Source organism: Diadema antillarum, unplaced genomic scaffold, assembly GCF_040938485.1.
Source record: "Diadema antillarum isolate AM-2024a unplaced genomic scaffold, OU_Dant_1.0 seq00000377_RagTag, whole genome shotgun sequence".
Taxonomy (NCBI): domain Eukaryota; kingdom Metazoa; phylum Echinodermata; class Echinoidea; order Diadematoida; family Diadematidae; genus Diadema; species Diadema antillarum.
In genome coordinates this window covers 488,425-502,896 of record NW_027271376.1, presented here as the reverse complement: position 1 = coordinate 502,896, position 14,472 = coordinate 488,425, and the positions used below count along the sequence as shown (strand labels likewise).

At 38.8% G+C, this 14,472-nt stretch overlaps 1 protein-coding gene across 1 annotated transcript in view; it reads right to left on the bottom strand.

Annotated features, from left to right (window-relative positions):
* The window catches only part of LOC139731540 (EH domain-binding protein 1-like), a 64,296-nt gene that overhangs the window by 34,637 nt on the left and 15,187 nt on the right, over positions 1 to 14,472 (bottom strand). The window contains exons 2-6 of the mRNA XM_071642423.1: positions 7,427 to 7,484; positions 6,615 to 6,710; positions 5,639 to 5,695; positions 4,772 to 4,953; positions 2,438 to 2,658 (exon numbers count right to left, since the gene is read on the bottom strand). Coding sequence (XP_071498524.1) covers positions 2,438 to 2,658; positions 4,772 to 4,953; positions 5,639 to 5,695; positions 6,615 to 6,710; positions 7,427 to 7,484 — 614 coding nt within the window. The remainder of the gene's footprint in view (positions 1 to 2,437; positions 2,659 to 4,771; positions 4,954 to 5,638; positions 5,696 to 6,614; positions 6,711 to 7,426; positions 7,485 to 14,472) is intronic.

Here is a 14,472-nt window from a genome sequence, read left to right as displayed (position 1 = left end):
AAAAGGAATGCAAGAGAGAGAGAGAGAGAGAGAGAGGGAAAGAAAATAAACCAACGCCTCTTGCTCCTTTGATTGGACTCATCTATTCATTAACTCAGGGCCTGTGTGAGGAGACACCAACACAATAGCACATGGCTTGGGCCGATTGCGTAATGTCGCTCTGGCCATTGTGCGAGGCTGCTTAAATCTCTCCAATTCAATGCACTGACTCACAATTTGGACTTTCACTCCCCCTGTTCCAAAACCCAGCGCACCCCTTTCTTTTCCTTCAGTCTCTCCTTTTTTTTTTTCTTTTTTTTTTTTACAATTTTTGTTGCAAATTCTTTTGTAGAGTTGAAAGAGGGAGAAAGTGCATCATGGGGTGACTAGAGTTTTGTCTCCAAGATTCGCTCCCCCCCCCCACTTTTTTTAAACTCCTGATAGGCAACCACAATAAATGAGGGACCTAAGTAAGAAATTACAGACACTCCACAGATTATGAGATGAAAAACCCTCTTAATCAGAATTATCACAGGATGCATAGATGAACCAGCTGTCCTCTAGAGCTCCTTGAGATTGTAACAATAAACATTCAAAGAGTTTGGAAATGTAACAGACATTTGTCCCACTTGTAGTCAAGACTCTCCGCATTGTGATTACTGTTCTCATTGGATAGAAATGGACTTTTTTCCCCCATCCAAGAGACACTGCTGTCATTATGATGTGGATGATAATAATAATAAAGTAATACCAGTAATGACAAAATTTGAACATGATAATTTAGATAACAACAATGTTAATAATCCATCATCACCCTCATCAAATTATCATATGATTACTATATAATTAATATTGTTGTCACTATAACTACTACAATTAATTGTTACCATCGCTACCATTAACACCATCACCATTCCACATCTACATCAACAATCCAATCTAAGCCTTCAATGCAATAATACAATCCTGGTTTTCTGCTGCTGGCAGTAAGCTTGCCTGAGACTTGCCCAACATAGCAACAATGAATGCATGCAAACTGATGCCAAACACTGAAATGCATTGAGGTATGTACCAATAGATGAAAAACCTTCTAAGTCCTCAGAGGAAAAATGACAATAAAGTGGAAACAATGGTAAATCAGCCTATAAGCTTGCCTAGGACTAAAGTTGAATGATACATGTACACACTCATCAAGAACCCAAGTGCCGTATTTCTTATAGTCACACACACGCAGACAGAAAGTTCTGTACAACCATATGTTAATTGGATGAAGGTGGAATTAGTCCCATTTCTGAAAGGGAGTATAAATTAGAACTGGCAAATATTTGCCATCCATTATGGAGGCTGCAGTAACTGTAGAAGGAAGAGCGAAAACTGGATTGAGGGGTATCTCATCGGTCTCGTCGGCTTGTGAAAACGGGGCTGAATGGAAGGGAGTCCAAACTGGTCATCTCTGCCTTCACACGCCCCCCTTGGCTCAAGGCTTTGAAATCTGCGGGGGCCATTCCCCCGCACCTCATTAATTATTCATGGGCCCTTTGCAGCGGGGTCCAAAACAGCAGCAGGCACCGATTTGGGCTTTCACAAAAACAGATCAATATGGAATTTGGAACAGAGGGTCACTGGAACTGCCGACATGGTGTGTGGTGAAACCGACAAAAGATGGGTGGTTCAAAAACAAACATTTGTTTGTAGATTGTTTCAAATACCACGGAAGATAGGGGGAAAAAATAACCTTGAAAATAGATTGGCAAGTTTAAATGAAAGACATTTGGGCAAATGCCATCCACAAGTAAATATCCAAATAAAATTATAAGAAAATGATTTATAATATGAATTATAGCATGCTGTTCTGGAATCTGGCATGCAATATTTTCTTTTGGAAGGTGGAAAAGGGGAGAAATTGGTACAACAAGCAGATTGGCAAAGACGTACTTCAGCCTTCTTTGAAGGCAGCAGTAAAAATGTTACTCCAGAGACACCACACCATTAAAACTACCTTTACATTCACCAATACTGCGGGCATAACCATTCTCACACCATCTTCAACATCATTTGCCATAATATCCATCACCGCCACTATCACTGTTATCATCAACATTATGAATATCATTATCGTTATCACCACCATTACAATTTTTACTTCTCCAGACCACCAAGTATGTCATTTCCAACACTGGCATCATCATCCCTACCATCAACATCTTCATCATCTGACCACCATCTTATTATATTGCCATTTTCATAATGATCATTCAAAAAGAAACAAAAACATGTCATTTATTACACACAATGCCATCATCATCAGCATTATCACCAGCAGCAGCAGCATCATTATCACTATGTTCGTCATCAGAATTATCATCTCTCGTTTCCACAACATCTAAACGAAATCTGTAAAGTTACATCTACATTGGTGATGGAAGTCATTACTGCACATCTCATCTTTTATCTTCACCTGTGAATTCTTCCTCTTCAAGGGCATCTAACGCACTGAATGGGTCGTCCCCATCATTGTCCGGTACCATGAAGGTGTACTGACTGGTCAGCTCAGAGATCTTCTCCGACGTCAAAATCTCCCTGTCAAACTCGTCGTCCTCGTCCTCGAAGTCGTTGAGGTCGGCAATGTCGGGCTGGTGGAAACTCAGAATACTGGCAAGACTCTGCATGTCGTCATCTCTGTGTGGCCAAGGTTGAAAGAAAGCATGTGCTGTGCATCACAAGATTCGCACAAATTGCCAGATTTTGAAATGACAACAACAACAATGGGGGGGGGGGAAACAAAAGCGCACACTACCCAAAACAAATAATATACTGACATTGGTCAAATAATCATACTCGATAATGATTAAAAACGATGTAAATCAAAGAGAGGACAACTTTCATTGAAAATTACTCCGTGGGTGGGGATGGAGTCTCATTAATCTCTTCTGTGTTTATATTGCACTGTCTGATTCAAATTCATTTAATTCATAAATAATAATCAGATTATGCATGTGTACTCTAGTATCTGTATATATACTGTATCAGGAACACTATAAGTTCAGACCATAGGGAGAAAATCCATCTAGACTATGATGTACATTAGAATTACCCTTGGTATTCGAAATCAATAGGGCTTCTACCCTTTTGATATCATAGGTGAGTGTTTATATCCTGGCCGTTCATACCTAGGGTAGTTATCATTGGTATTGGAAGGGTATTGATGCAAAAGACTTTGTCGTGCCTGACTTGCAATATGAGCACAATTTTATTCTCCCAATTCAACTCATACACCTATAAAGGCACTATGGGAGAGAGAGAAAAAAGAAACACTTCTATTGATTCAAACAATGTGCATTTGTCCTTCCACAAATTCTGCACCTTAAATCGCTCCAATCCAATCAAATGAGGCGTGATGAGAAGGTTAATACTGAATGCCTACTTTCCCTGTGTGACAGAAGGATGGTGTGGGGTGGGGTAGGGATGGTGACATGAACAATATCAAACATCTCACATTAAACACCACTGAAAAGTGAAATATACCAAGTCAATTCAATAATACACAGCTTTCCATAGCACTATTCACTTACTCCAATTCAGCTTGCATTTTTAATGGGATTTTTTTTTGATGGTCACTGTAAACAAGAAAAGAACCTTTAGAAAGTATGTAACTCTTGCTAATATATTTCATTATTCATTTAAACTGTATTAATGAGGTGAAAACAAGGACAATTTCTAAACAATCCTGAACATAAACAAATCCCTCATTTTTGACAGTGCACAAAGTATAATTGGGGTGGGGGTGGGTGGGGTGCCATTTCATGAACAAATAAGCATTTCGAGCACCAAAGAAGAAAGTCAACCCTTTAAATCCAAACCATATCTTATCCACAGACTGCAATTAGTGGATTAGTGGTTCAGGCAGTCACAGCCTCACACAAATTACAGAGAGCACAGTGAATAATAGACTAAATCTTCGGCTTGCGTAAATCTCCATCAGAATAAATATCTTAACCATCCCAAGATAAGATACAACACAGAAGTAATGCCCGAACAAAGGATTACATACAAGTATGCCATTAAAGCTACAAATCACTGAATTTTCCTTCTTCTTGTCATGGAGAAGGGGATCCCATATATGGTGAGCTATTATACAGTGCAGGTGTCTCATGTGTTCATATCAAACTAATCTGAGCAGTTTCTTCCTCTGAACTATTCTGATGGTAGAGTGTTAAAATTTAAAGTGACACGACAATCCTTGTTAGAGTTAAACTTACTGAAAAGAGTCACATCTAACAAAAAGAAAGACATATTTTTCATAATAATTGCACTTAAATGTATCTAATTAGATATACAAGTTGATAATCATATCATCTCACAACTCCTCCCACTGGTTTGAACTTTGAAGATAATCTTTAAAGATGTTTGTGGATGGATGAATGGATGAATTTGGATGTTGCTGAGTGATTACAATTATGAAATACTCTTTGGCATGAAGGATATAATTAATGTGTTGGTTGTTTTTTTTTTTCAAAAAAGGACGTGAAGTTTGCATTGAAGTGAAATGGAAGATTTGACGGGTGACAACATTATTGCCTAATCTACAATTGCCTTTGTGGTAAACATCACATTTTTGGTGAAAACAAGTGAATTTTTAAACTAAATGACTTCCTAACTTAATGTCTGAATTCAATGAAGCCTCTTCCATTCAATTCACATTAATTTTACTGAATTAATTAGAGTCGCCTTAAACAGGCATCAGGGAGATAACTATTATGAGACAATGATGATGATGAATGATGTAACTCACGTGGCCGCTCCCTCCCTCAAGAGCATACAGGAGACGGTAAGCTCCAGGGAGGCGCTGACGATCTTCTTGCTGACCGCCTTCAGCTTGATCCGCTGGCGCTCCTGGGTGGGCACCATGCTGGCAAAGTCCTTCATGTTGATGACCCCCTGGGCCAGCACCCGCCGCTTGCCCTTCTTAGCCTCCTGGCAACGAAAGCACACACACACAAATTTGTCCATCAAACAACTTTGTCACATGTCATCTTAGTCTTTCCCCTTCATATCATATCAGAAGGTAAGTCCTCAATCAATTTATTTGCAGCGTCTAATAAGACGAATAAACCAAAACACTACAAAACACAGGAAAAAATCATTTCTCTCATAATTAATTTGATACTATCTAATCGATTCAATTCAATTCAATCACATGAATATCATTCATCAGCCATCCTACAGACTTGTAATGTGTCGTTGATTACAGTGACCATCATTTACTGTCTTCATCATTCATCTACAGCTACTAGTAATTTCTTTTGTACATGGAGACATTATTATATTAAACATGCTTTACAGAGGGCACTTTTTTTTAATTCTTTCATATCTTTTTCTAAGTTTCTCTGAAAAAATAAAGTGACATTAAAAATTAGGAGCAATATCACACAAGGAAGTGAAAGAACATCAATACTTTCTACAAAGAGGCTGTACACTAAGATAGATCCACATCACTAATTTTTCCACCACATTGTGCCTCAGATATTTTTCTCTGGGGTAGAGGTATTTATCTGCTTTTTATCTAGTACAGCACGATTCCATCCATACAAAAAAAAAAAAAAAAAAAAAAAATGCTGACTACAACCAGAGCAGACTCATAAGGGAAAATGATACTTACATCCTCTATGACAAACAGCCACTCTTTGTCTTCAAATGGAGCATCAGCTCTGTTTTCCTGTAAGAAAAAGAAGCCATATTTTTACCATCTCCAAACATCAACTGATCACAACAATGATGACTCACAGAATAATACAGTCCACAATCCGTTGCCAACTAAATAGAACACTTTCAATGCATTACAAATGACCACCTCGGCATTTAAAGTCCTCATCAGCACACTCCCAAAACCACATAATGCAAAATGAAAATATAACAGAAGGATAATAGGCATGATTATTTCTCTTTTTCACACAACTTACTATTCATGACCTGAATTGCAAAATGTCAAATATTAGTTTACTTCAAGACTACCTTATCAATGAGAGCATAAATCAACATTCTTACAACTGGTTATTACAAGCAAAGTTTCATACCTGTTAAGTCTCTTATAATGTGGAGTTATAACCAGATAATACTCAGCCTTGTCTGTTATCATGTATGTGAGGTGTATGTGGCTATCTGATAGCCAGACCATGCAATGAAGAATTTTGTTATGTTCAAGTCTGCACGACGCAAGATAAACAATAAATGTCTACAGTACATCTTGTAGGGTATTCCTGCAACTGCGATGTAGCATTTTGTTATGTACAAGTCTGCACGATGTGAGATAAACAAAAAATGCCTACAGTACACCTTGTAGGGTATTCCTGCAACTGTGTTTGTCAGGGGAGACTTATGTATTCAAGTTAGCTTAATGTGTAAACTTTTCATTTTGAAACTATCATGTAACCTTTTTCCACTTCACTTTCAATGATGCAAGAGTATGAGATGCGAGCTCGATTGGCCCACCAGACTTGACAGGTTCATTTTCATGGCACTGTGCATCACAACAACACCAACAACAACAACAGAAACGGCAACTTGTGGAAGAGGTTCATTCACCGATAGACTACAGCCAGCATGGTGTTACGGGCACCCAGCATGATGCCACTCACCTTAAACAAAGTGACAGTAATCTCTAGGTTCTCTGGTACTGTCCAGGTCACTGTCCCCTTGTACGGCTCCTTGATACCGGGCACCCACTTGTGAAGCTGAAAACAACAACAACAACAACAACAACAACAACATCAACAACGTCAGAAAGAACAATAAGGAAACAAAGTGGACGAGGTCAGAACCAAGCCAGTCCTTCATGCACCATCTCCATTGCAAATGGTTGGTTTTGCTCATTTCACCCTGCAGTCATTCCTATGTGACAAATGGCAGTACACCCTCACTGACAAAAAATTGATTCAATTTGAGATAAGAGATATTTCACGGGAATGATCAATTTCAGATATTGTCACATTTTCTGAAACAAGTCATTGAAGGATATTGTCGCATTTTCTGAAACAAATCATTGAAGGATTGACCAGGATGGCTTTGCTGGCTCAAAAACTTTTCCAAACATAGTTTGATAATGATGAGGAAACATACAAACTTTGTATATCAATTCTGGACTGTTCTTGGCATCAAAACCCAAGTCACTACATCCACTACATTGTATCTACAAACGTAATGACACTCTGGGATTACTGGACAGAGAATGTAGCACACATTGAAACATATCATCTCCCTTTTACAATAAGAAGCATTCTATCTGATAGTTACTAACAATCTATCCACAGTATTTAAATCTTGCTTGGCCAACAGAAATCAGCATCTTCCAAAATTGACAGCAATTAATCAAAGCTTCTGCTATGACACGCAAAGAGTAACAAGAAGAAAGAAACTAATTGTTGATGAGAATACAAATTTCCAGTATTACCTCTGTCGATTTCTTTCGTCCTCTCCTGGTCCATATCACACAAAGTTTGTCTGGTTGCCTACAATGGAGTAAAAAAGAATATATACAGAATATGATTACAATCAAATACAATACAGACATTGATTTGACCATATATATTTTCTCTTGTATAGATTGTTTATTTTGTTGAATCATATCATTTCATCAACTCCCGTGCACAATTTCTTACTCTTTTTAAGCCTTGACTCACTGTCGAAAGCTTTTGATTGATTAAGTTTAGTCTACCAACGCTGTTTTGTAAAATCTTTGTGACAGTTAGGACAACGATATTAAAGTTGTTGGCAAAATCATGTTGGGCTGTGGAATGACAGTGCTGGAAAAAATAAAGATACAACCATCACACAACATCTGTCACACGCAGCATCTATCAAAGTCAAAAAGAAGGGGGAAGGGACTCCAATCTACCACTGGAGTGTTAGAATCTCAACTCATGGATTTCAAGTGGGACAAATAGTTTCCATTACAGTCAGTTTTCATAAGCCTTGAATAATGAACACCTTTGAGAAAATGAAGAAATCAAGCAGGGACAACCTCTTCACTTTCTCAGTCACCACATATTGTAAATAAAAGTCAAGACGACTTTTGTAAATGGATGAAATGCCAAATATTTACAATCTCACACAAATCAGTTTTTCTGTCTCAAATCTCTCCCTCTCTTCTCTCAAAATGCTTAGTGGAAACACAAAAGACAAGGTACAACTAAGCAGCTATAGTTTAGTAGTACTAATCTCAGAGTGAGACTCAAATTCATGCACGCCTGCTGTATCAACTACGCTAAGGACTTGAGTAGTTGATAAGACATGGTATTATCGGTAATGCACAGTCACTTTCAACTGGTTGCTGAAGATATATCTGGGAAGCTTTCGGCATGTAATACTTGATAATCAGGTTTAGCAGACTCACTGAATAAACGCCATGTGAAGTTCTAATTGTCCTAATTCACATGTTTGCAGACAGACAATGAAATAGAAGATTTTTTTTTTTTTTAAAGACAAGTCCATGGAAGAGGGACTTAAGTCTTAAAAAGACTGAAACTTTGATAGGATTTGCACAGTGTGTACACGCGTGTCCCACCACGCAAGTAGGATGTGGCCACAGAAGGGCCGAGTCTATTAATATGGGATGAGAAGTTATCAGCTGAGAATATGCCATGCCTAATTCTGACACAAAGTGCTAACACTATTTACCCCATCGCTTAGCAGTAATCACAAACCACACTTTACCCTCACCTGCGCTAATTTCCCTTTTCTTTCCTTTGTGTATGTGTTTGGACCAATTTCAAAGCACAAAGGACGGCAAGTCACACATTTCCCAGTGGACAAAGAACAAACCTGGATTAACATTGTGATTCCTACCACCAATAATCACCACAGCACATGCTATAAAGTGGAGCATCTGAGTGTTTCCTTTTGAATCAAATTTACCTCAGCAGTGGGGGCATGCAATGAAAGGGTGAAATGAATTTCTTGGAATTAACTTGTCTGTGGACGTCTGTGGGCGCATCTATGGCTACTTTTTATAAATTTTTTTATCATCCCTCCACAAAGTCTTCTTGCCTTGTCCCCTTGAAGGAAGTGAGTCAGACATGATTTGCATATCAAGAGCTAAAATAACTCCCAAAACAAAGCAACAAGACTTTTCCAGCTCTTGAAACATACTTTCGCTGGAGCAAATATGCAGTCCTTGAAATTATTATGGAAGGTTATGTTTACTTAGCTTTAATACATACACTAGGGGGATACATCATACTATCCATGCGCTTACTTAAAAGTAACTTTGTGTGATTGTCGTGGCTGTCTAATGGTTTTAGATGACTATATAAATTGTCACTTCATCTTTTTAGTCAAAGACATAGTGTAGCAAAAATGCTCAGTCTGTAGGTCAGGTCCGTTTGTTAGTCTGTCAGGTTTTTCCATCGGGCCAGTAAAGCCCAAGTCCTTGGTGCAAGAATTTGGTCTTTTGGAGCAACAGTCCCCATCGGGATTTTGTCAAGACACGCCTGGCTGATCTGCCAAGCTCCGGCTGACTACTGCTACAAAGGCCCTTGCAGAGTATTACCAGGGATATGTTACATGACAATGGTAAATTCATCTGATAAGAAGCAGGATAAAGCAGATTTCTGCCTGTCAAAAAGATGAGATAGAAAATCTTCTTAGCTGCTAAGATTATTCCAGTATTAATCTTTTGTCCTGACGTAAATTCAGACACCCCTAAATGCGTCATTAAAAGGGGAAAAGAAAAAAAAAAATGCTCAGCAGGGAATTGTTTTCTTTTTCTTTATTTTGAGGCCTCTTGAATAAATCAAGCCCAAATTAGCTGCTTAAACCACCTCCTTTACAGTTAACAGTTACAGGCTAATTCCAAAAGATGCGAGTACAAATGTACCAGTCTCTATTAAACTAAAGTGACTTTCTCGTCATGGCACTGCTCTTTGCTGTGCTGTGAAATGAATTAGCTTATCAACTCAATCACATGAACATACAGCTTTTTTGATGACTTGATGACTTATTGATAAACAAACTGTCATAGTCCTTTACTTGTCTAATCATTTTGTTTTAGGATGAAAAACATGACTGTTTGATTTTAGCCTCTACCCTTTGGCCTCTGCCCATTACCTTTTCCCCCAACAGCTAAAAGTGCATTTCAAGTTACAGTTTAATCCATATGAAATATGTGATTAACTCCTTAAATCATCAAGAAGGAAATATAGATGTATTTATAGACAAGACCTATAGATAACTAGAAATATCGCTATGGCGACTGGTATGCCTCCGCCATAATGCATGGTTCTCCGAATAGGTCTATAGCACAATGTCTTGACAATGTATGATGACAGTTTCACATAACTGGCAAAACATTAAAATGACAGGTTTGTCACAAATGCATTGAGTGTTCACTTTCCTTGAACTAGGTTTATTTGGATGAATGGCTATACTGTCTAAGAGTGCAGGTATTTGGGGATTTGAGGATTTGTACCCAACTTTTGACCCTTTTATAAGTTTAAAGAAGAGGTGAAATTAAGCACTTTCACTTGACCTTTGACCTTTGACCTTTTGGCAAGAAACTTCCAAGAGAATCTGTATTGGGTAATACATGCATACACTAAGTTTCAAGAAAAAATCCTGCAGGCATTGCATAGATAAGAGAGAAATAATGACATTTTGATGAGTTGACCTTGACCTTTGACCCCTGACCCCTAAATTCCCTACATGATCACTGCCAGTCAGTATGCATATATACTAAGTTCCATGAAGATACCTTGAAATATTTGTGAGAAATGGAGGAAAGAGTGAAATTTAAAAATTTTCACTTGACTTTTGACCCTTGACCTTTGACCTCATGACCCAAAGCTCTCTTTGGGGAATCTTTATTTGGTAATTCATGTATATACCAAGTTTCAAGAAAATACCTCCAGGCATTGCATAGATATAGGGGAAATAATGACATTTTGAGCATTTGACCTTGACCTTTGACCTTGAACATGTGTGCCCAAAAGTTGATAGGTACAACTTCGCCCACTCATACATATACATGCCAAGTTTCATTAGGATACCTCTAACAATTTTTTAGATACGCTGTTCACAAAATTGATTACGGACGAAAGGACGGACGGACGGACAACCCGAAAACATAATGCCCCCGGCGACACTTTGTGGTGGAGGCATAAAAAGATACCCAGGCACAATATCATTCCAATTTTGAAGGCACAGTAGACGCTGTGATACCACAAAAGCATGGTGCTCAAAGTGAAAAGGCCAAAAAAAAAAAAGTTATGATGTATCAATAAGATGTAGTGTAAGATTTAAAAAAAAACACCTTATCACATGTGCAGTGGGTGAAATTGGTTCACTTACCACTGCTGATCTTTATTTTCACATACTACAAACTGTCATGTACTGTGGCATACATATATTTTCATGATAAAGAGCATAACATAATGTGTTGCAATGCCACATGTCTGACCAGATTAGCATTTTGTAATCCCAGTATCAGAACACATTAAAAACTTTCTGGAAGTATTCAAATGCTTGCAAAAAAAAGGACCCCCCCCCCCAAAAAAAAAAAAAAAATACTTAATGGTAAAATACTGCTTTCACTCCAGGCTGTACTCACTTATTCATATTATACTTTGTTTTTGTTATATTATCATGTTCAATAAATGTGCATGAACATCTGTAGCAAATGGCTACAGATATTGTATTCGATTCACTGTTACAAACTGCTAAGTGAGCCCTAAAGAGAAAGGTAGGTCTTTAGGTCATCACAAAATTCAATTTGCTTCTATGGGGCAAACATCTGCTTGGGTTTTCAAACAGACGCCGCACCACGAGAAGGCTTCTCAAATGCCATGACACCTTTAGAACTTGACAATGCCATAATAGCAAGTGGTCTAGATTAGCCCAGGTGTTGCCGATTGTTGAATGATTGACAAATTGACAAGCAGTTTCCGAAATGCCGCACGGCACAGAGCACCTCGCTGTTGACACACACTGAACCAACGGGTTTCGCGGTCGACGCGAGGTCTTTGGGAATGTCACAACCACTTGCAACTGTATACAGGGCCGCCGACACTTAAGTACAATACACTTGCGGATACATTTCGGCTGAGCGTGCCGTATTACAAACTAACGTTTCTGGCGCGTGAATGGCGGACAGATAATTGTAAAAATAATTGGCCAAATGGAATTTTTTGTCCCTCAAGAGACAATTAAAGAGAAAAAAATGGAGCTAGTCAATACTGAATTGACGTTTCAACTGGTTATCCAACCCCCCCCCCCCTTTGCATCCCCTTCTTCGACATAGCATATTGTAAAAGCAAAGGAACTTTGTGGAAATAGAACACGTGGGACTAGGCAGTGCCTTATGCACCCTCAGGCTAGGCTGAAATGTGTTCAGCCTTTACAAAGGTAATCCTCGCTGGTCTTGTGTAGGCACACCAAGTTGTCTCGAAGAACAACCCAAGCATACAAATGCAGTTACAAGCACCACGAAAAGCTCCCAACTCTTTCTCGGGCGGCGTCCCGTTTTCCCCTCTTACCTATCCCACACCCTCCCACCCCCCCACCCCTTATCTTTTTCTCTTTTTTTTCACACCTTTCCTACTGTAGCAATGAATCCCACAGGCATAAGCTGCAAATTACTCCCTTCTTTCTCGCCCAATGTCAGGGATATTTTGCGCTTGCTCCAAGCGATACTTCCACGAATGAAAGAAACCCTTCACTTCACAGGTACATCGCAGGAATGTGTCAACACAGGTGTCTGGCACAATGGCCCACTGCTCTGCCATGATTAATAGCCCTCAATACACCTCCTGTATGTCCACAATGGGTGTGAACACAGTTACAAAACAAAGGAGGCCGGGACCATTCTCGACAGATCAAAATACCTTCCAACTGACCACTTATTTTCAGAGCGCAATGACATCAGGACGAAACAAGCCACTCTCTGTCACCTTAACGATGGTACTGAAAGGTATAATGAAGCATTAAATTGCAGTAACTGCGTGTAAACTTTAAAAATAAAAACAAACAAACAAACAAACAAACAAACAAACTATTGACCTGCCAAACTCTGAAATGACCTTGTCACAGAATTGATGGCACTTCACCATACAGGAATCAAATACAGCGGTGACATTTTCAGGTCAGGATCACACTTATTACTGAGCTTTTCAAATGTCCCCACTCAAGTATTCACATTCTTGAACAAAAATAACCCCTAGTAGTGTATGCAATCACAATCTTGTGCACACACATACACACACCCACACACATCACAATAGACAAATCAATGTCAGCATGGTATCGTCGATTGGTCTTTGCATGGATTCCTTGCCATAGCCTCACTGCTCACTCATGATTTGACATCTTTCTCACAAACAAGGGAGGAATAACGGGAACAAAATGGCATTTATTCTATAAAACTGGGGCAGAACACACAAATCTATCATTGATGAAATACTTTTAGAAAATATGGTCAAATGAGTGTGTACTTTAGATAACAGCATTTTTAGTGTGCTATATCTAGATATTAAATCACTTAGGTCACAGACTTTCAAGCTGAGGTCGAATAATGTACTTGCTTACTATAACTTCCTTTATTCAGTGCCCCTTCACCAAAAACCAATTTTCTCATTCTGAAAATTGTCCATGAATAACTGATTGTGACACAAGATTTCATGACATTGTTCTTTTTGCATCATAACAGATTGTACAATCATGTGATGGGCATGTTTAGTGCTAGAAAGCAGCTCAGGACTCATTTTAGGTCAAGTTTAACTTGATCTACATTTGTTCTATCTAGTCTTGGTTGACAGTGTGTGACATGCTTTATCAACTGTCAACTTGTCAACAAAAACGGGTCCCTGATACTGCCAACCACTGGAAGATGGTTGTGATCACTCACGGACATCAAATCACCTCATTTCCTGTCCATTCTGTACCAAAGTGCACATTGGCTGTGCACTGCTTTCGAAAGAAGCTTTATCCTTTGGAAAAGTTCAGTGACATGGATGAACTATTCAAGCAAAAAACTCAAAAACAAAAACAAAAAACCCCAAGATAAAAGTCTCTCCAAAGTCTCGAGACATCCTCTCTTTATCCTAACCAACCAGTGTGAAATTGCCAAGCGCCAATTTACTGCTGACAGAATTTCAAGGCCCCCTAAAAAATAAATAAATAAAAAACAAAAGTTGCTGCCTTCTTCTGGAACTCTTTGCACAGGCATAACTACAAAAAACGCCAACCAGGCAAGCAGTGCAAATCTCCCGCTAGTTCAAATGTTATCAAATATGAATACTGTGTGTCAAAGAGGGCATGGGCTACAAATATAAGAACCAGACTAACGGAAGCAGCATGCTTCTAGTCAACATAAACAGCACACCTTCCTCTAAGCAGCAGTAATGTGCACGACTCTTGTAACATGTATCCGTATGTTTACGTAGTAACTCAACTGTGCAGGCTTTGTCACGCATTAAATACAACATGCACCATGCATCAAACCATGAG